The following is a 24309-nucleotide window of genomic DNA, read 5'->3' on the forward strand; positions in this document are numbered from 1 at the left end:
TTTTCTCCTCAATTCTAAAAGCATTCCCTGATAGCCTTGGTAAGTAAGATTTGCTACTTTTAGTCCTTTATCTTTCTGAAAGTCAGACTTTTTACTTATTTTCTTGGTCATGGTGGGGAGAAGGGATGGTGCATTTAAAATAGTAAATAAGGGTAAGATATTCCAAATTTCTTATTTTTGGACAGTATGCTACAAATGAATTTTAATACTAAGAAAAAATTAACTGTTATACTAACTTCTGTAAAAGAGCATTAAAATAAAATGTCAACTTTGGCATCTCTCAATTACAAATTCTTTGTTTTAAAAATTTCATATTAAGTTTAAAAATTAACAAAGTGGAGCACAAAGTTTTTCAAAACTAACAGCCCCAAATTTGAGGACAGTTACCACTAGAATATGCAAAGTATTAGCATCCCCTACCACTGTCATCTTCATTTACTGCCATTTCAAAAGCACTGCAAAGAAAAAACATTTGTAGACAAATTCCTAAAGGTCAATCCATCCCTTTAGTTTTTCAAAGTCTATCCTTGAATTAAGTCAAATTATCACAGAGCCACATACCTGTATCACATCAAACTGGACCCCAAAGAGCCAATTTTATAAAATTATTTTGACTATGCTCACATTAAAGGTACTACTAAAGACACTCTAAGAGGTTTTCTCCATGAGAACACACAAGACACACTCTAGAGTACTCTCTAGAGAGCATGTTAGTTGTTTTTCTAACAACTGGTTTATTTTACCTTGGAAACTGTGAATCACTTAAATGGCTACCTTTCTCTCTTCACTATTAGCTACTTGAAAGCTAAGAAGTGAGGTCATGACTTATCTTTAGATAATACATAACAAAAATAGTGATTAGTGGCTTGTGCTATGTGCCAGGCACTATGCTAAATACATTTGAGTATTGTCTCATTTATTCCTTTTCACAAGTCTGAGCTATTCTAGCTCACAGTGAAGAAACTGAGGCTTAAATTATATCCAACATAATTTCATTTAAATGTAGCTTAAAAACAGGCAAAACTAACATAGATCAGGATAGTGTGACTCTTGAGGGGCAGCAGTGACAGGACCAAAACAGGCCATCAGGGAGGCTTTTCTGGATCCTGGTAAGTTTCTCCCTCTTGGTCTGGGTGGTTGAGATGTAAGCATATTCTGGTACAGATTGTTGAACACTTCATATATGTTCTGGATGTATATTATACTTTAATGAAAGCTTTAGAATGTCCAAAAAAAGAGAAAAGAAAAAAAAAAACTGATGCTCAGGGCACCTGGCTGGCTCAGTCACTAGAGCATGCAGACTCCTGATGTCAAGGGTCATGCATTCAAGCCCCACACTGGGTGTAGAACTTACTTTAGAAAAAGAAAACCTGAGGCTCAGCATAGGTAATAATAACAACTAACATCTAGTGAGTGCTAAGTATCAGATACTGTTCTATTTTTCAATTATTTTTTAAGGATGTATTCATTTATTTGTGAGAGAGAATGTGCATGCAAGAGTGTGGTGGGAGAAAAGGGAGAGAGAATCTCAAGCAGACTCCCTGCTGAGCGCGGAGTCTAACGCAGGGCTCCATCTCAGGAACCCTGAGATCAATCATCACCTGTGCTGAAACCAACAGTCAGATGCTTAACTGACTGCCCCCCCAAGCGCCCCTTATTTTTCAATTATTAACATATTTAATCCTCACTACAACCCTGTGAATCATTTTATAAATATTTATTTTATATTGTTGAAACTGAGGGAGAGGTCAATGATATATAATGAAAAAGTGGCAGAGCATGTACTTGAACCAGGAGAGTCTAGTTCTAGAGTCCAAACTTGTAACAGTATGCTACACTACAACCTTGTTCAAAATCAATCAACTGGTGAGTGACAAAGCTGGCAGTTGTTGAAGTCAGAATTTTAACCCAAGTCTTTCAATTCCTCCTTTTGCAAAAAAAAGTACTGAGTACCTATAATGTTCTAGACACTAAACACATCTATTATTATTCATTCTTCAACTTACCCTACAAGTATATATGACTGTATAGATATATATATATATACACACAAATATATATGATAAAAATGTTTGATAACTTGGCTAATAGAACTAATAAATAATTGAAGTGGGAGCTGAAATTAAACCCATGGAGGATTTCATGTGTGTAACTTGAAGAGGACCCTCACTCCTAACTCTGTGCCACTTTTCTATTTTGATTTCTGCTTTTTTCATGCATGTTTTCAATTTATTTTATCTTGTTTTATTGTATGCATTTTATAAGTTAAATAAAATCTTAGTTGAAACAAAGTCAAGAAAAAATAAAAAATAAAATTTAACATGTCCTGAAAGGTGATTATGGTCTAACTTTATTGGTTTTATAAAACCAAGAGAAAACAGGAATATCATTACTTCAACAAATCACTCCACAAAGAGATATCATAAAGGTTTAGAGGTCAAAGAACCTTAAAGGTAATAAAGGTCTCATTTTGTAAATATGGAAACTAAAGTACAAAAAACGTTAAGGAATTGTGGATGGACACAAAGCACATTAGGAGAAACCTGAGTTTAACTGATCATCATCTTTATATGCTGATATTGAAAATTGGCCTTTATTATTCAATAAAGTAATAAAGAGGTTCTATGAAAAGTACCAAAGAACATTACTACTAATTTTTTTAACTTTTACCAAAAAAATTGAGATTAAATTAAAAACAAAAAGCCAACGATGACTAAGTTATACTTATTTCTGCCATATGCGGTCTAAAACATTAGCTACGGAAAAAAAATACCAAAATAGTATCATACAAAGTAATATCCTACTCAACTGGATTTTTTTTTTTTTTTAAGATTTGAGAGAGTGTGTGCGTGGGATAGTAGCAATGGGACAAGAAGAGAGAATCTCAAGCAGACTCCCTGCCAAGCACAGAGCCTGAAGAGGGGCTGAATTCCATGACACTGAGATCATGACCCGAGCCAAAACCAAGAGTCAGATGCTCAACTAACCACACCACCCAGGCATCCCTTCTACTCAAATGTTTGTTTGTTTTTTTTAAGATTATTATTTATTTGACAGAGAGAGAGAGAGATCCCAAGTAGGTGGAGAGGCAGGCAGAGAGAATGGGGGGTAAGCAGGCTCCCTGTTGAGCAGAGAGCCCAATGCGGGGCTCGATCCCAGGACCCTGAATTCATGACCTGAGCGGAAGGCAGAGGCTTAACCCACTGAGCCACCCAGACACCCCTACTCAATTGTTTTAATTAAAATTTATTCAGGGTGCTGGGCTGGCTCAGTCCATAATGCATGCAACTCTTGATCTCAGGGTTGTGAGTTTGAGCCCCATACTGGGTACAGAAATTACTTGAAAAAAATAAAATTAATTTTAAGAAATAAAATTTATTTAATTCATTTTAGTCAACTTTACTGAGATGTAACTTACAATAAAATGAAGAAACAGTTCAAAGAGTTATACAAACGCCTTAATGAAAATATGGAACATTTCCATCACATACAAGTTCACCCATGCCTGTCCCCGATCTCTCCCACCTTCTGAACCAGGTACCACCAATTTTTTTCACTATAAATTAGCCATGCCTGTTCCGGAATTTCAGTGAAAAGAATCACAGGGGAGCAGTTAGTTGAGCGCCTGACTATTGGTTTTGGGTCGGGTCATAACCTCATGGTTGTAAGATCCAGCCCTGCTCAGGCTCCACACTCAATGTGGAGAATCTGCTTGGGATTCTCTCTCACTCTCCCTCTGCCCCTCCTGCTTATGCACTCTCTCAAGTAAATAAATAAATCTTAAAAAAAAAAAAAAAAATCACATGGTAGATATTCTCTGGTGTCTGCCTTCTTTTGCTATTATGATGTTTCTGAGATGCACCAGGAGTGTGTCCCTTTTTTATTTTTGAGTAATATTCCAGTTTGTTTATCCATTTACCAGTTAAAAGACAATGGTTGATTCTAGTTTGGGGCTATTCGGAATACAGCTGCTACAAATATTTGTTTACATATCTTTATATGTATATACATTTCCAAACCTCTCAGAATAAAAAACTGTAAGCAGATTTGCTAGGTCACATGTTAAGTATATGTTTAACTTTATCAGGAACTGACAAACTGTTTTCCAAAGTCGTGACACCATTTTACACTCTCACAAAGAATATTATGAAATTACAGCTGCTCCAATTCTCACCAACATGTGGTATTATGAAGTTTCCTTCACTTCCGCCATTTTAGTGAGTGCGCAATGATATTCATTGTGGTTTTAATTTCTGTAAGGATTATTGATGTTGAACATGTTTTCATGCGCTTATTGGACTTTTGTATACCTTCCTTTGTGAAATGTTAAATCTTTGGCCCATTTTTTACTGATCTTACTGAGCTATAAGCATTACTTTGTATATTCTGGATACAACTCTTTTGTCAGACATACATATTATGAATATTCTCCCTCAGTCTGTAGCTTGCCTCTTCACTTTTGTAACAATGTTTTTTGAAGATTTTAATTTTGATAAATTCAAATTTGTTATTATTTTTTTTTATGGTTAGTGCTTTTTGTGTCCTAAGAAAGCTTTGCCTAGTCTATGGCCATACCATCCTGAATGCACCCAATCTCGTCAGAAAGCTTTGCGTACCATACAGCTATAAAAATAATCCTTATGTTTTCTTCTAGAGGTTTTATAGTTTAGGCTTTACCTTTAAGTCTATATTCTACTTCTAGAATATTTTTGTAAATGGTGTGAGGAGAAAATTAAGGTTTTTTTCATAGTACCAAACAAAATAATATTCTATTCCATTTTTTAAGTTAAGAATTTCCCCAATTCATTTTTAAACTTAAAATCTATCTTCACTTAGTTATTACACAACTGCTTGCAAAGGAATCTACACAAAAGAATACAACTCACATAGTAAGAACGATAAGCCTGCTTTATAATAAAACTAAACATACCATGTTATAGCAAAAACTCATTAACTTTCACTAATGTCAAATAACCTAAATATCTGTGCTTAATGGTAATTTCTATGTAACCAAAACTTCTTGAAGTTCTCACAGTATTTCATTAAATTCCAATCCAAAATGTAGGATAAAGAGCACTGAAATCATCAGCAACTTAAACACAATGTATGTTTATCTTTAACCTAAAGATCCAGACCTCAAGTACCACATTATGAAGCAGACAAGCTCACCTGAGTAGCTGCAGACTGACAGGAAGATGACGATGACGACGAGACAACAGGAATGTCAGACTGTACAGCAGCCACAGTGGTAGCGGGTGTGAAAATCAGCTGTACAGACAGAAAAACCAAAAAAATACCCTAAGACAAAAGAACGTGTCCCACACACAATGTATAGCAGGCAAGAGAGACTGAAATTTGTGACAGAAAGACAATGCAGTTTAGGACTGTCCTCTAAGCAAAAGGTTTTACATGACAAAGAAAAGTTTCTAATACAGAACTCAAAAAAAAAAAAAAAAGCATAAACATTTTGAAACAGCTCATGATTCTGATGAGTAGAAAAATAAATCAGTGCTCCAAAAAGAAAATGTATTTTGGTAATATGAAATCCTCATACCAAATTTTACCCCAAATAAGCTATTATTTACTCAAACTTTTCCCAGCTCAGAAACTACTATGGCAGGATTTCTAAAATGAAGTTATTTTTAATAGACAACCACTCTTGAATACAAATTTCAGTGAGAAACCTGAAAAGAAACACAAGAGTCTTTTCAGTCTTCCTTATCACTTCCTTAGATAACTAAGCCCCATACTACAGTATTTCACTCAGCTACATGGGATCTACAATACAAACCAAATTGCTCTTGATTTTAAAACTAGTCATAAAGAAATATTCATTCCAAATGTAAATGCCACGTCAAAATACAACAAAACAACCTGCAAAAAAGCTTCACATCAAATAAATAAGGAAGGAAGACATACTCGATTTATTTACTTATCACCGTCTCTTCAAATGTTATTTTTCAATATTAAAACAGAATGCCATTAGTTTATAAAGGCACTATCAATCCACGCAGAGATTATCCAATCCAATTTAGTATATTATGATAGTCGTTTCACACAGTGTGTAAATACTCTATTTTAAAATTGCATTAGGAGTTATTCAGGTCCTCAAACTGTTACTGTTTAAGTTAAAATTACTGACTATAGGATCTTTTAAATTTCAGTTCTTTATAATACTAAATTTAAGTGAATTAAACAATGAAGTATAACTTTCACAAGAAGGTAACTGCCAGAACAAACAACTAAAAGCACTAAAAATAAAGAGAAGATGTTTGTTCTATTTAGCTTGAACCATAAGAAACTGTAAGTTTTATAAAGAGGTCAAAAGTAGTCACTTCAAATGATTCAGCCTAATTTTAAAGCACATTATTAATTAAATAAGATCTCTTAGGGGAAAAAACACAGAAGTATGGTAATGTCCACTGAATAATCTGTAAATAAAAGGTGGGTCATGCATTGTTTCCTATTAGAAATATGATGGAAAACTTTCTTTGTAATTTTAGTGGAGAACCGGGGATCCAGATATATATTTAGTTCATTGGACAAAAAAGAATATAAGTAAATACATACTAGACCAAAGCTCTTGTCTAGCTACCTGCAGACATCAAATAAAGTAAATGCTAACCAACGCCTTAAAGAAGCTCAACAGGTAAACTAGGAAATCAGTAGGTACTCAAATACAGAAGAGCCAAATTAACATTCCTGTATTAACAAAAGATCAAAGTGAACATAAGAACACAAATATTTTGTTAAGTTTAAGATGGGAATAACCAAAGCTAAAAGTTATCTGGTAAATTACCAGGAACTCCAATCCAGATTTAAGAAGATGCCACAGTATAAATTCTAACTTATAGTTAACCACAACTTTTTAACATTGCTAACTATTTAATCAAATTTAAGTTGTCAAAGATATACAATGATTTTTCATATATATTTCTACGTATCACTGCAAACATTAATTTTAACTGTAAGATGCCATCAATTATAAATGCACCTCAATTTCAGAGATGTTAAGATGTGAAAAAAGTTTGAAATAAAATTCGGTATTTAAAAAACAGTCACTTCATGTTACAGAATCTGTTAGCTTCCCAATGTTGCTATTTGATACACCAAGAAGCCCTACCAATTAAAAGTAGAATTTTTCATGATGTAAATGTATAAGAGCTAAGCACATACATATAAAAAAATTTGTTAAACATTTCTTAAGTATTAAAAATGCCTCTTATTGCATCAAATCAAGAAACATTTCGATCTCTCTCAAGTCCTTAAACACTGAAAAAATTTGGTAGCTCATATCTTACCATTTGAGCTCGGAGATACATTTGAGCTTGGCTTGCCGTTAGGGTAGGGGAGGTACTCCCTAGTAACATAGTCTGTTGGGTAATACTGCCGCTGGTAGAACTGGAAGCCTGGGAACGGCTTATTAACTGTGCAGGTGTAGGAGAAGTGGAGAGGTTGATCTAAGGAAGAAAACATATTAGGTCATAGGCTTCCATTTCTTGCTTCCATGCCAGTGAATTTCACCAAGCTGCAGTTAGGCAATCAATGGTATAAACTATGGCTAAGGAACCTAAAAGAGAGGGCTTCATCTATGACAGAGCCTCCCTCACTTCTTTGGGCAATTATTTGCACATATGCAAACAACAGTATGTACTGAGTAGTAATTAGGATAATTTGTAAGGATATCCTCAAGGTGTTTCATTCACTAAGATTTCACTATCTTAAAATATCATTTCCACTACCTCTCAAAAATTAGGGTTAATGATCCACTATTTTAATATTCCACATACTAACTTAAAACATCTGAATCAACAGTTTATACTATTTTGTCAGATTCTGTCACATTTTGAGGGATTTCTCAGGCAAACAAAATTAAAACACAGATAATCCATTCACATATATATAAACATACATATAACATATAATTAGTATAATGTTCTCTCTCAAAAGCTCTCAAAAAAGAGAATACAATTGCTACTTGTCAAACAGATGGAAAAATCCTGAATTCTGGTTACAAAATTAAATTATAAGCATTACTGTAAAGTTATAACTGCTGTTAGAAAAAAGAAAACCAGTTCAGAGTCTACCTCTAGGATATATGAGAACCTTATAAATGGGTCTTATCTCTGAAGGGAAACTTCACAAGGAAGTAAAGGGCAAAGGGAGACGTGTATACCCTTTTTTATTTTTCCTATTTCATACCACAAGCATATATTACCCTTTTTTTCTTCTTTTTTGTGTTTCATTTTTCTGGTTGGGTCTTTTTAAATTTTTATGCATTATCCATTTTAAAAATAAATATTTTAATAAGTAATATAACCTGATCTTAAGTACTTTTTGTGAACAAAGAATAAATTCAAGAAATAAGAAGTTATAAAATAGTTTTTTAAGCTTTTGATTCAAGCAACAAGGTAGACTAGCCTAATATAGCCATGTGCCCAAATATACTCACTGAAATGCCAAAGCAACATGAAATACCAGAACACAACTGAACTCCTAAAAGGAGAGGGGGAGGGAAATTCCCAGGTTCCAGAAAGGAAGAAACTCTAGCTGACACCCAGCACCAAGGCAATCTCAGGGCACACTGGTCTAAAGATAGAAGACCTGATTTTGAGCCTATTTCAGGAAAGAGCTAGAGGTAAAACCCCTATTTTGAGCCAAGATCTTCAAAAGGGGTGCTCAGTATGTGAGAAGAGAACAGGAAAAGCTCCACTCATACGCTCTAAGAACCAGCAAGGAAGCCTGCCATCTGCCTTGCCCCCAATGGAAGGAGAAAGGCTCCTATGAGAATCAAAACCCCAGGCTTGCACCATGTGGGGGGTACACAATCCAAATATACACTACCTGCAATTTCATAACCCATCCCAAAACATTAGCATTTAAACCAGTCCAGGACATTTGGTAAACTGAACAAGTAAGACATCTGGTAAATTGAACAAGCGCCTGGAGGAGGCTAAGTGAAGGCCATACTGGAGGACCTCTCTGTGCTGGTTTTACATAACTTCCTATGAGTCTATAATTATTCAAAAATTTAAAAGTTTTTTAAAAACTGAAAAAACTGTATAGGGGGTACACAAGAGTTGGTTAACTAATTCTCTAAACTTATCTGTATCTTTAAAGTATTATTAATTTTAATAAAATACATTATACGTACATCTATAATTCAGTGCATAAAGGCAACGAATACAATACATAGAATTATTCTGCAATATGCTTTTTGCTCCTAGCACACCACCAATGTCACATTAGCAATAATCACCAACGCCGCCCATCTGACAAATTCAATGGATCTTTTCAGACCACTCCCTCTCAATTTTCTTCCCAGCTCTTCTTTCAGGCCCAACCTCAAAATGTTCACCCCCACCATTTTTCTTCTTGAACTCCTAGATTACCACACCCACACTCCCACAATTGCAAAAAACTCAAACCTGATGACTCTGAATCCTTAATTATAAACTCATTCTGAGCTACAGATCCACATACGTACAGAACACATCTTTCTGGGTATCTCTTATCAACTCATATTCAACATGTTCAAACACCATTATTATTCCTTCTTAAGCCAGCTTCTCGAATCATCACTGGCATCTACTAAAATCCTACAAAATGGATGATCTGGAAGTCATCCTGATTCTTCCTTCTCCTTTACCACACATACAAAACCAGTCACGCCTTACTGTTTATACACCTTTATTTTCTTTGTTTTCATTTTAATCACTTAGTTTGAGAGCCTGGGCCTATGGCACTTCTAGCTAGATTACTTCAACAGCCGCAAACTGACCTCCCTGCCTGTAATCTTGTTTCCTTCTACTTGGCAATCTTTCCCTGATTTAATTAATTAACTATTTAAAAATGTGGATAACATTCTAGCATCACTCCTCCCATTCCTTCATACACACCTTTCACATTAGCTATATGAAGTTATTTGCAATATCATAATGTTCCACACCTCTGTGGTCCTAGTAACAATGCTCTGGGCTGGTCTGGGCATCCCCCTAGTCACAGGTCCCACCCCATCTGTACCTACGTAGTGAACAACTCTCTCTCAAAAAGCATCTGCTCTAATAAGTTTTTTCAGGCATCCCTACATCCCACAGAACTATTTCCCTTCCTTTTTGCTTGTTATCATTCATATACTTCTATCTCACCCTTCTAAACAATCATTTCTATAAGGGTAGGGATTATGAACTATTCATCTTCATATACCCAATATCTACAAAAGTACTTCCTTTCAATACGTTTATTAAGTTAATGAATACCATGTTATTTTAAGACATACTTCATAGTTTCAATGTAATATATAAGCTCATCATAAAGAGTATCAGTGTGAATGAGGGGGAAAAAAAAAAAAACAATCTTAGTAGCATCCCTAACAAAGCAGAGTAAAAATGCAGAGACAGTGTGGTGATATTAGTTCAACTCTAGTTTTGATATGCTACATAATAAGTTATTAGTAAGCCCCCCCAAAACTTACTGTTCTCCTACAAGTCTACGAATGGACATTTTGGATTAAAGCCTTACTAAAAAGATTAAATCACTTAGCAGGATAAAACTGGACCCAGGTTTTCTGACTCACGTATTTTGGCATTCAGAGTGGTTTCCTACACCCTGATAGCTTGTAAATTTGGGTCACTGCAATAATAGTGCCATGGCACTTTTTTTCAGACTGAAGGAAAAGAGAAGGGAGGGAGAGAAAGAAGGAATGAACTGTAGTCAGGATAGACCACACAGTCTTTAAACAGAAACACAACAAAAGTCTTTCTAAAAAATGACTGGCTGGTAGCTAAAATGCCTGAGAGTGCTCTTTAAGGAAGCAGAACACACAGTATGAACAGAATGCTTTTCTTTTTCTTAAAAAAGAAAAAAGGAAGTAAGAAAACAAAATAGTAACTTCCTAACCACCTGCATTTACATTTTGTCTAAGTTGTGAGATCAAAAAACCAGTATCATGTTTATTTTTAAGTTCCACATAACAGGTAATATTTTAGGCAGTGTCTAACTCACAAATGCCCAACCCATGAATGAGGGCAATTATATCTCTACAAGAAGTACACCTCCACAACTGGCCTAACTTTAAAACAAAAACAAAAACAAAACAAAAACAGCCTTCCTTTCCATTCCACAACTGATAAAGCTCTCCCTACTTTCTGCTTTGCTCTGCTGACCTGAGCAAAAGGCCTCAAATCATTAGCATTATATTCTCTGTCAATTTCATCCCAACATTCCTAACTCCTTTTCCCTTTAAAGCCTTGGCCAATCCTGTCACTTCATACCTGAAACCCCACACTCCCTAAAGGAACTCACTCTTTGAGCCCTTATTCCTGGAAGCTCTCTTCCCAGATGGAAGCACTAATTCCAAGAGTCACCAGAGAAAACCATGTCTACAAAGAAAAGCTGTTTAACTCACAATCACATCTTGGTGTCCCTCCAACACAAGGTTATATAGGCTTTTTGGCTCAGAGTACTCCCTAGAACCAAAGCCCATTTGAAAACCATTGCTGCCATTTGACCAATCAAAATCAATCAGGTATATCTACAGAAACATAGTACACAGATATTAAAAGGATAATGTATACCTGTATTATTCAACGACATGAAAATATCTTTAAAACCCACTGCTGAATGAAAAAAAATATGGAATAACATATCCTGTACAATCCCATTTACGTAATTATATAAATATGTGTTCATGTATACACACATATCACATATGAAAAACATGTTGAGAGAAAAGCAAATGTATATACACACAACAATGCATACTCATAAAACTGTGTATTATTAAATCTCATATATATAGGCATACACACACCACTTTGGAAGAATAAGCACCAAATTGTAAAGGTGAATAATGCCTACTAGGGGTAAAATTTAGGATAACGTGTATTTTTTTAATCTTTTTTGTCTTTTCTGTGTAGGTACTAACTTTAGAATCAGAGAAGAAATGCTATTTTCCTTTTTTTTAATGTTCACTTTAGTACATTGTTTTTACCACTTTATTTTTTTTAATTTTTATTTTTTTAAAGATTTTATTTATTTATTTGACAGACAGAGATCACAAGTAGGCAGAGAGGCAGGCAGAGAGAGAGGAGGAAATAGACTCTCCGCGGAGCAGAGAGCCCGATACGGGGCTCGACCCCAGGACCCTGGGATCATGACCTGAGCCAAAGGCAGAGGCTTTAACCCACTGAGCCACCCAGGCACCCCTGTTTTTACCACTTTAAAGCAGTGTATACATTTTCTTGCCTCATTATTCAGTGGGGATTTGTATATGAGTAATTAGTAATTAGTAAGTATCTAGAAATATAAAATGCTATATTAAAATCTCAAATAATATCTACCCATGAAGGATTTCCTTTAAGAGACTGTACTTTCTCACTAATAATATGAAATAAAATGTGAATCCTACTTATTATAGAAAACCATTATTTCTACCATTTGCAATACATGCTATAAACACAACAGCAGGGACACCTGGGTGGCTCAGTCAGTTAGGCATCTGCCTTGGGCTCAGGTCGTGATCCCAGGGTCCCGGGATCAAGTCCCACATCAGACTCCTTGCTCAGCGGGGAGTCTGCTTCTCCCTCTGCCCGCTGTTCCCTCTGCTGTGCTTTCCCCTTCTCTCTCCCTCTCTCTGACAAATAAATAAATAAAATCTTAAAAAAAAAAAAAAAACACAACAGCAAAACAAGAAACCTCATAACCTCCCATTTGCTTTCAGATTTTGACATCCTAAAAAATTTGCAATGCTGAAACAATTAAAATACTGGAAATACAGCATTCAGCAATGGGGATGGTTACATAAAATAAAGTGCATCCATACATGCAACACTATGCAACAGCTTGAGTGAGTGAGATTGACCTTTGTGTGCTAATACAGAAAGAGCTGTTGGGTGTAAAAAACAAAATGCAGAATATTGTGTTTCCAGTGTATAAAAAAAAAGCATGTTAACACATACACACACATTTCTTTATGCTATATATGTCCATAATACGTAAGTAAAGATATGGAGGGATAACCAGCTAACTGAGAAGTCAGAAGGACTGAAGAGGACTTCAAGAAGGCTGAAGGGGACTTAACACTTTTTCACTTTTTCTGTATTATTGGAATATTTCACAAGAATGCACTAAAGCTGCTCATGACCATACAAATATTCAGGCTACAGTTCTACTTTAAGGTAGTATTAAGTTTTGGAATAGACTTCTAAACTCAATCACTTGAAATTACATTTTTAAAAATCCTTGATTAAAGTGCCTCCTAAAATAGGTAATAAGATGAGAACATTAGCAATAGACCACTGGGAATGACTGGTTATAACCAAGTAATCTTCTCTCAGAAAAAAACCTGTAACAGGTTCATTTGATATGTGATTCATCTGACTTAGACATTTTTAGAGGAAAATAAACATTTTTAAGGTTCTTGATCTAGAAAACCATCTCGCTGACTCAATAAGTGTACTCTTTAGAAAATTTTTAAAAACAAATAACTAGGGGCGCCTGGGTGGCTCAGTGGGTTAAGCCGCTGCCTTCGGCTCAGGTCATGATCTCAGGGTCCTGGGATCGAGCCCCGCATCGGGCTCTCTGCTCAACAGGGAGCCTGCTTCCTCCTCTCTCTCTACCTGCCTCTCTGCCTGCTTGTGATCTCTCTCTGTCAAATAAATAAATAAAATCTTTAAAAAAAAAAAAAAACAAATAACTAGATATGTATATAAAAATATATAACAGAACTCCAATGCAAGTTTACTCATAACAGCAAAATTTCTAATATAGTCACATGAGGGCTTCAGGACATGAACTTTGGGGAGATGCAAGTGTATACCTTGATCTAGACCCAGAGTTATCTAGATGAAAAGAGTAACAAAAACCACTTAATTAGACAACTGAATTTTACACAGAAGAAAAATGGGGTATAAATGACTAAGGAGGCTAAACGACTTGCTCTAAGCATACCACCAGTCAGTCACAGAATGAGGACTAGAATCCATGTCCTTCACCTCCTCTGTTCTACCCATCTTTCATGATAACCCAGAATTGGTAGTGAAATCATCATGTACTCTTTCTTGTGACTTGAATTTTCAATGAGATGCACAAAACATCACTAATCACCAGACTTCCACATGAACTCCAAACTCATATATCCAATGTTTACTCAACATCCACCATAAAGTCAAAATGTCCAAAACTGAACTCTTGATTTTCTTCTCAACACCTGCTTTGTCAGATCCTTCTAAATGTTCAGGCCAAAATACTACAGTTATCCTTGACTCTTCACCTTTCCTCACATCTTTGATTTAATCCATCAGCACACCCTACTAGCTCTACTTTTAAAACATATACAAATTTCAATAAAAAAATATTGGTGAAAAAAAATTATCTAGAATCTGGCCAACTACTTCTCACCGTATCTACTGTCACCATCAAGGTGCAAGCCCCCAATCTTTCTTGGATTACTACAAGAATCATTTAACTTGTCTCCCTGCTTCTATCTTCACCCCCCACAACCTAACACTGTCACGAAGTTAAAACCTGAGATCGGGGGGCCTGGGTGGCTCAGTGGGTTGGGCCTCTCTGCCTTTGGCTCAGGTCATGGTCTCAGGGTCCCGGGATCGAGCCCCACATCAGGCTCTCTGCTCAACGGGGAGCCTGCTTCCCCCCCGCCACCTGCCTCTCTGCCTTCTTGTGATCTCTGTCAAATAAATAAAATCTTAAAAAAAAAAAATTAGAATTAAAAAACCAAACAACAACAAAAAAAAACCCTGAGATCATGGAGCTTCCCTACTGAAATAGCTTTCCAATAGCTTCCCAATTTGAGTAAGAGTTTTATAATCTCCTTATGACTGGACTACAATTACCTCTCTAATGTCATCTCTAACCACACTACTACTCTCTCATTCCGCTCCAGCCACAATATTCCTTTCTATTCCTTGAGCATGTTTGCCTCCCTAACCCTCCTTCAAATACCATCTTTATTAGCAGTGCCTTCCCTGACCACCCTAGTTAAAATAGCAAATTCCCTTATCCTATTCCCCTTTCTTGCTTTATTCCTCTTTATAGCACTTACCATCTGACATATTATATACCAGCAGTTTACCATCTGTCTATCCCTAGCTCTATAAGAACAGAGAGTTTGTTGTATTGCTGTGTTCCCATACTTAAAGGGTTTTGACACATATTAAATGCTCAATAAATATTTGTTGTATGAATGGGTGAATATATGAATAAAAAATCATAAAACTAACTGGGCTTCAAAAGCTCATCTTGTCTGGCACCATAACTAGAAAGCTATTACAAACAAGGTTTTTTCCTTTTTCACTAAATAGTACAGTGAATTAAAGTCAAAACATCTGGGATTAATGTAGATTACAAGACCAAAAAACAACAAAGAAAAGATAAAGGGAATGAGCCCTTGAGTCACTTAGAGACTCATGATTGCAATTTTTCAGCTACATAATCCTTTCCAACTGAAAACACTCAATGAAGCAAAAGTATATAGAGAATGATAGCACTTCACTTACATTAAAACAAATAAAATTAACCACAGGCCTATCTATTTACATTTATGTATAGAAACACACAGTAATAAACAAGAAAGCTTTACACCTAACTTTTTCACAGCAAAAAGGACTACTGAGAAGGGATGTCCCTTTTACTCTACACATTTGTAGTGTCTGTACCTTAGACAACAAGAGCATATTCGTGTTTTATTTAGGCAATATAACAATTAACAAAATAGGGGCACCTGCATGGCTCAGGCAGTTGAGCGTCTGCCTTAGGCTCAGGTCATGATTCCAGGACCCTGGGATGGAGCCTTGCGTTGGGCTCCCAGCTGAGCAGGGAGCCTGCTTCTCCCTCTCCCCCACTCGTGATCTCTATAGCACACACGCTCTCTCTCTCTCTCAAATAAATAAAATCTTTTTTAAAAATTAACAAAATGAAGCTCTTCAATCCACTTCCTCAGAGAAAACCACTTATTAACAATTGTTATGTATTACAGATATTCTTCTTGAGTCATCAAGCAGATATATAATTTTTTAAAAAGTAAGCTAAATGACAGGAATTGTTTCCAGAAAGATGGAACAGACATACTTTTCCCTATTCCTGCCCCTAAATATAACTAAAAATCCTGGATGTAACATATATAATAAGCAAAAGAAGATCCTGAAAGGTGGAGAAAAGCAGACTGGCTAGGGACCTCAGAACACACAGGACCATGTGGTTGTGGGCTCCCTGGTTTTCCTTTTATCTTATATAAGCCAAACTTAGAGCTGAAACAGTGTGTAACCCAGAAACACAAATGGGTGCAAACAAATAAACGCCCCAAAAGAAGCCTGCTCTTTCTAGCCAAATGAACAAGAAAGAAACTCCCTAGCAACACAGAAAACTTTTAGATAGTTGCTCTACTCTAGCCAAACACCACAGAAAACACTGTGGCCCCACCCACACCAGCAAAGACTTCCACCTACACCAGGCTGTAACAAGGCACCTCAACTGCCATAATCCCTCCAATGGATAAGCATCAGAGAAGTAGGTAGAGGTAGAGAGCCAGGACTTTTATCCCAGCCATGCAGGAATAGACTACCTCCACCAACCCACCCCCTCCCCAAGGTATCAGTGGAGACCAAGTGGGGAGCCATAACATGGCATTCTTATTCCCTCCCCCCAACCCCTCCAGCCAGGGACACATCCATGGAGGTCTAGTGAGGAGCCAGAACTCTCTCCCCTCCTCAGGAATTTTGAGAAGCACCCTCTCAGGTGTCAGTCTACCCTCAGACGGTATTAAGAAGTTGGCACACATTCCCTTTCAGAAGCCAGGAGCCAAAATGCAAAGTTTAAAATGATCCATAGTCTCGTAATACTCAAAATGTTGAGGTTTCAATCAAAAATCACTCATACCAAGAACCAGAAAGACCAAAGCTGAATAAAAAAGACAACAAGTGGATGCCAACACCAAGAAGAAAGAGATACGATAATTCGGACAGATTTTTAAGCAGTCATTATAAAAATGCTTTAAATAAGCAACATGAGCGCACTTGAATGAAAAAGCAAAATCTCTCAGCAAACAGAAGATATAAGTAAGAACCAAAAGGAAATTTTAGAACTGAAAAACAGAATAACCTAAAGAAATAACTTAATGAGATCATACTACACATTTTTGCTTTTTTCACTTAATATCTAATGAAAATCTAAGTCTCTCTGTATACATACATACAGTATTTTTTGTTAGCTGTAGTATTCCTCTGTATGAATTAACTATAAGTTAATCTTTGATTAATGGGCACTTACTTATACTGTTTATAATTCTTCATCATTATAAGTCATGCATATTTGCATAATTATGTCATTTTTACATGATTATGTCATAATTATCTATCATTTTTAGTAAATGACATCACTAAAAATAACAGTGATAAGTGAAAGGGAATGCACAATTTAAATTTTCATACACAATGTCAAATAATCCTCCAGAAAAGCTATACCAAATACATTCCCACTGATAGTAAATGCGTGTATCTACTTTCTCACATCTTCGCCAACAATGGGTATTGGCTCAATGTTTTTCCTTGTTTTCTAATTTGAGAGATGTCATTGTTATTTTTATATACATTTCTTTATTACTAATATGATAAATACATTTTCACATATTTAAAAGCCAGAAATAGTCTTTCTTTTGAAAATTACCAGTGCAGGTCTTTTGTGAATTCTCACTGTTTATCTCACCACTATAAAAGAGCCCCTGTTATTTCACAAATATAAGCTGGTTGACCTACAAGGTACAAATATATTTTGAACCATTTTGTGTTTTTTAAGTTTGTTGATGCTTTAACTGGTTTAGGGTTCATTTTGACAAATCAAATTTAACCAAATCTAAGTCCTGTTCACTTAAAGTACAGAGACAACAAACTAAACCCTCAGTCCCAACTAGTTTTAGAGCCAAACAATCATAAAACCACCACTCTCACTACTGATCAGTGTCTAGAATTAGTCTTTCTGCTTTAATGAGGGAAGAAGAGAATGCTTGCATCCACTACTTACCTATATATTCAATTAACAACAGACTTCTCCAGTTTCTCTGAGGTCGTAATCCACTCTTTAATAATATTCCATTTCCCTACTGGGATTCCACTTCTACTTTAAACCCACGTTAATCTGGCTAAAAACTTGACAACCTACCATCCGGTCCTTTATTATATTAAAGGCTGGACCCTTCCCCATAGGCTTTCACTATTAATCTGGAACCCTACCTTGAAATAACCAAAACTGAAAATTACTAGACTGCCCCCTAACATGGGTCATTAGTATCATTACCTAGAGATTTCTGCTACCAGGTTCTACCCCGCTTTTGGAGACTGACCCATATTCACTAAGCTACCCTGGTATCATAATTTGGACAGCTAGTCAACTCCCTTGAGCTATTATTCAGCTGGGATCGAAAATGAAGCAAATGCATTACCCCTTTTTTTTCCTGGACATGTGTTCTCCCTGCTTACTTCTTTTCCTCCACCAACCAATCACAGGTTCTGGCACACTTTATCATATGAGGCTGCCTGGTTTATGACAAGCAGCACTAACAACATCATAAAAAATAAACACAATCACTGGAATTATAATTTCTGTGAAAGTCACATACATAAAATCATAATGAGAGAAAAACAGTTTAAAAGGATACCTTTTAATAATTTGAAAAATTAAAAAACACCTCTTTATCCATATATACCCTAATGTTATTCCAGTATTTCATAGAATAAAAAAAAAACTGTCTATAATTTTTTTAAACAGACCACAAATGTTTATGAATGCTTGCCTTAACTACCAATGTATTAAAGAAAGACATGACATCAATAATCATAATTACAGTTATTAACGCTTAGGGCTAGATTATACTACTGAAATTTTTTATTTTCTTCAGCCTAACATTTTCAAGTCATAATTTGTTACCTAATTTTACATGTTCCAGGATACTTCCATGCTAAAAAAGAATAGAATTTTTTTTTTTTAAGATTTTATTTATTTATTTGACAGAGAGAGATCACAAGTAGATGGAGAGGCAGGCAGAGAGAGAGAGAGGGAAGCAGGCTTCTTGCTGAGCAGAGAGCCCGATGTGGGACTCGATCCCAGGACCCTGAGATCATGACCTGAGCCGAAGGCAGCGGCTTAACCCACTGAGCCACCCAGGCGCCCCAAGAATAGAATTTTTTAATTAAAAATGTCATGGCCTAGTCGGTTAAGCATCCAACTCTTGATTTTGGCTCAGGTCATGATCTCAGGGTTGTGAGACTGAGCCCTACAACAGGCTTGGCACTGGGCATGGAACCTGCCTAAAAGGCTCTCTCTCCCTCTCCCCTGCCCTGCCCTGCCTTTCTCTGGCCCCCTATAAAAAAACAAAGTCAGATCAATATCCAGAAAAATAACCATATGCATATATATATATATACATATATATATATATGTATATATATATATATATATATATATATATATATATATAACATACAGATATAGGTATCAAGTCAGGAAAGCCCAACCCCTAGACAAAGAAATACAGCACTAGTTCATCTTCAATTTCTTAGCAATCTACAAACTAAACTCTATTGGAGTCAACTTTATAAAGTATCAAAATATTATCCTCCAGGATCAGGAAAAAATAGCTGGTAAGGATATGATTAGGTTAACTTAATGGATCTCAACCAGAGGCAGTTTTGCCCTCCAGGAAACATCTGGCAGGGTCTAGAGATATTTTTGGTTGTCACACTGTGGCAAGGAGGAAGGCCATAGCCTACTAGTATCCAGTGGCTAGAAGCTAGGCATGCCGCTAAGCATCCTATAACACACAGCATAGTCCCCCCACAAGAATTATGTGCTCTATAACAGCTACAGTGATGATGCAGAAAAATCTGGAACAACTGATGAAATGTGAATATGGACTACACTGTATCAATGCTAAATTTCCTGAATCTGATTATTTTCATGTCGCTCTGTAAGAGAACAACTTTCTTTCTGGGAAATACCTATCAAAGTATTCAGAAATAAAGGAACATGTCTCAACTTACCTGCAAATGGTTCAGAAAAAGATATGTCTATATGTATATATGCAGAGAGAAAGAATGAATGGTAAAGCAATGAGCCAAATGCTAACTGGTGAATCTGAGTAAAGAATATACAGAAATGTTTATTATTTTTCTAACTTAAAATTATATCAAAATAAAAAGTTAAGTATTATCATGCCTGAAAATTTCTTTCAACTGGAAAACTTTATACAATTTCCCAGTATATATGTGTAATACAGCCAAGCAGATTTATTCCTTTCTCAAAATAAATTACATTATCTTGGATACTTGTAAATTTGGTCAAGAAGTAAGCAAAAGCTGAAAAGTATTAATTTCTAAAATGTGAAGTGCCCAGAAAAACCTAGAAACATTGATGTGTCAAGGGTTAACATTCTTTAGTATATTATATTATATCACAGGAAATGCATGGCCTAATACCCCTTGAACTATATATTTCAGGCTTTCAATACACACTGAAAACTGCAAACATTTTGAATCACGTAAGATCTGAACAAAATCAATGGGAAAATATGTATAAGAAATAATACAAAAACTTTTTTTTAAGACTCAGTTTTCAGAAGCTTAATATTAGTTCTGGATTCTTGAAACTTACCACTTCTATTTCTAGGCACTTATTACTTAAGAAGCAATCAACAAAACGCAATAGCAACTTTGTAAACAGTAACAGTTTACTTTTGGAAAACAGTAATTAAAATTTTTAAATCCAGGAAAAAAATTAGGGCACTTACAGATGTCTGGGACATACTTGACTGTTGTGTGACACTTCCTGTTGGGGATGTAGATGGTCTTCCACTGGACAAACTTGCCTAAAATAATAAGATCTTTATAACAGATCTATAAGAATCTAAAGTTAAAAGCTTTTGGTACCAGGATACCACAAAACTATGATAAAAGTCAAAACGTCTGTGTTATAAACCAATCCATTTCACAGCCAACATAGATTAAGCTTTGGCCAAACAGATTAAGAGGAAAAGAAAAAGCTGAACGATGAAAACTGAGGACCCAAAGGCTAATCTTATTTTAATAGCTGCACCCATTGTCAGTTTTACTCAACAGCTCTCTGTCTTCTTTGAAGTGAAACCACCCATAAGAACATTATGAAAAAGAAATTGTAGCTACATGAAGTGCCAGTGGGTTTCAGTTTCTTAACTTGTATCATGAACACGAGGTTATTTAAAAGTACACTATGAAGAAGAAGCAACAGCTGGGGATGTGTTTCTAACAGAAATAACTCTTTTTCAGTTTTAGTCAACTGAGATCCTCCTTTAGTAAGAAGATTTAAGATTAAATCTCACATGTAGTTTTATTTAAATAAACAGAATAACAAAAATCTTTTTTAAAACAAGTATTTAATCATAAAATTATCTTGTTATCAGTAGGAAAAGTATGCGTGGGTATTAGAAAGCTTCATGGATACTATTTTAGATAGAAAATTTCTGGAGTGATACATATTAAACAGTGGCCACCTCTGAAGAATGAAAAACAGCAGTGAGTCGAGAAAAGGAACACCTCTACTTTACCTCTTATAATTTTATGCAGTTCAATTTTTTTAATGAATGTAAATTACTTACATTAAAAAAAAAACATTTTTCACTGAAATGTAAATGCAATTCATGTAACCTGAAGTATTCACTGTTGTACCTAGAATTTTATACACATATTCCTGACACTTGCACTGAATTTCTGCAGTGCAAATAAAAAGCAGTGGGACAAAAGCTAGCGACAGAGTACCATATAAGACATAGCCATATTTGTTTCACTAACTTCTATTTGGCCACCTATTAATTTATTAAAGAAAAAATAATCATAGGACATTTAAGCATTCTGAAGTAACTCCCAACGTATTTGTTTTCAGTGATTATCTGCTAAGAATGTCAACTTTTCGTCGACATTGGCCTTATAAACTCTCCATTTATGGAAGTCTCACCTGAACAGCAGCAAGGCTCTGCAGCTGGGAGCTGCTCAAGTGCTGCTGCTGCAGAGCGGCCGTGTGCAGCATCAAGTGCTGCTGCTGAGCGGCGTACATCTGCTGCAGGTACTGCGCGGCGGAGCTGGGCGGCCGGTGCAAGGCCTGCTGAATCACCTGCGGGCAGCCAAATGAACCAAGGTCAAACCTGGATCTTAACGTTCATCTGAACCATAAAATAAAGTATGAAAGAATAGGCAGTTGAAAATTTCACTGCTTTAATATTCAATGTCAAGTTTATGAACACAGTTCTCTCCTAGTTACACATTACTGAAATGCACTATTCTATACAAATTAAAAACCACCCAGAAGAGACAATTCACCAAAGAACAGAAAAGCCAAATGAGCACTTGAAAAGATCTTCAATCTCATCAGTAGTCAAAATTTATAAATTAAAACAAGATACTATTCAGGGCGCCGGGGTGGCTCAGTGGGTTAAGCGTCTGCCTTCGGCTCGGGTCATGATCTCAGGGTTCTGGGATCAAGTCCCACACCGGGCTCTCTGCTCAGTGGAGAGCCTGCTTCCCAGCCCCCACCCCACCGCCAACGCCCCCCATCCCGCCAGCTGCTCTACTTGTGATCTCTGTCAAATAAATAAATAAAATCTTTAAAAAACAAAGACAAAAACAAAAAACCAAGATACTATTCTCCAACTTTCAGATGAATAAAGATTTAAAAGAATACTACCACTAAATGGGAAAAAAGATATTCTCATAGTGTTAGTAAGTATGGAAACTGGTAGAACTATTTTGGGCTTGGGTGTAGAGAGGAATATACACAACCCTGCAGTAGTTACAAATAGTAACACAGAGGTGCCTGGGTGGCTCAGTCGTTTGAGGGTCTAACTCTTGATTTTGGCAGGTCATACATGATCTCAGGGTCTAGAGACTGAGTGCCATGTCAGACTCTGCACTGGGCATTGAGCCTGCTTAAGATTCTCTCCCTCTCCCCTCCCCAATTCTCTCTCTCTCAAAAAAAAAATAAAATAAAATAAAATAAAAATAGCCCTGTAGATCCATTCTGCCCAGTATAGCAGCCACTAGCCACATGTGTCTCCTGAGTACTAACCAATGTAGCTAATGTAACTAAGAAAATTAGTTTTTGATTTTACTAAATTTTAATATAAACAGCCACATGTACTTCGCAGCTACTGTGTATTGAATACAGACATATCTACATTTATCGACAACACAAAAATTCCCAATATATTATTAGGTGAAAAAAGCAGATTACTAAATGGTGTATAGAGTAAGATACCATTTTTATATTAAAATATTTAAAAAAATATTCAGAAAAACATTAAAAGACTCCCGAGAGACAACTAGACTTAAGGTGACTTTTACCTTCTCATGTGTATTTTTCTTTAAATGTCTGAAAAAAAATCTGAGTAGTATTATATTAATAATCACATAAAATTATAAGGATTTTTCATGTTTTAAATTAATTACTTTTTTAAATGTTTTTTAAATGTCAGATTCCTTTCAACATAAAATAAAACTATTTTAACTAAAAAAAATTCCTGAAAAAGTGTTAATTACTGTATTTGTTAATGAAATATAAAATCTGAGCCTGAGACTTCATAAATAGATAAATGTAGGAAAGTCAAATATTCTAAAAACAGAGAAAAATCCTTTATCCTTTATCTGTCCAAACCTGTAAGTCAGACTATGCCAGTCCTCTGCAACCATGTCCCAAAGCACATCATGCCCACAGTGACTCTTAAACAGCACAGAACCCTAACCTCAGCATCAACCACAGAGTTTTCAGAGCTAAGGGAGTAACAGAGCCATAATCCTACAGCTTGAGGTCTGAGTCAAGACACCATGAGCCATAAAGCAATGAATCTCTTTATTCAAATTCCAAGAAAACATATTTCCTTGTGTTTACATATCTTTCATGTATACATATCTCATCTTTCCAACTATAGACTGCTAAACCTGCTACAGACTCTTGTCACAAAATCAGAGTCCAGAGTGCTAACCATTACACCATGGACTTGTCACAAAATCAATGTAGGAGTTTGAACCTTAGTTGCAGAAGACTATAGACCAACATTAAGTGATAGAGAGTTACAATAGTATGTCTTTTTGGTCAGGTAAATCTATATATGTTCTTTAAATTACATAACAAAACTAAAATCAAATTGAAATAAGAAATGAGTAATCTATTTGACACATTTTTGTCAGAGTGTAGTCATTTCTTATCATCAACATAGTCTTTCATTGTCATTCAACCACAGACTCATGGAAGGGAGACTCATTAAATACAAATTAAAGG

At 35.7% G+C, this 24309-nt stretch overlaps 1 protein-coding gene across 7 annotated transcripts in view; it reads right to left on the reverse strand.

The window, feature by feature from the left end:
* PHC3 (polyhomeotic homolog 3) overlaps positions 1–24309 on the reverse strand; it is a 77308-nt gene that overhangs the window by 47833 nt on the left and 5166 nt on the right. For 5 of the 7 annotated variants that reach the window (XR_007127473.1, XR_007127474.1, XM_047730202.1 and 2 more), the window contains 4 exons: positions 21994–22149; positions 20795–20872; positions 7302–7460; positions 5170–5268 (listed from right to left, as the gene is read on the reverse strand). Coding sequence is in view for 5 of the 7 variants with exons in the window: in XM_047730202.1 (XP_047586158.1) it covers positions 5170–5268; positions 7302–7460; positions 20795–20872; positions 21994–22149 (492 nt within the window). In the remaining 2 variants the exon portion in view is untranslated. The remainder of the gene's footprint in view (positions 1–5169; positions 5269–7301; positions 7461–20794; positions 20873–21993; positions 22150–24309) is intronic. The other 2 variants (XM_047730220.1, XM_047730239.1) reach the window with 1 other exon arrangement.

Source organism: Lutra lutra, chromosome 1 (assembly GCF_902655055.1).
Source record: "Lutra lutra chromosome 1, mLutLut1.2, whole genome shotgun sequence".
Taxonomy (NCBI): domain Eukaryota; kingdom Metazoa; phylum Chordata; class Mammalia; order Carnivora; family Mustelidae; genus Lutra; species Lutra lutra.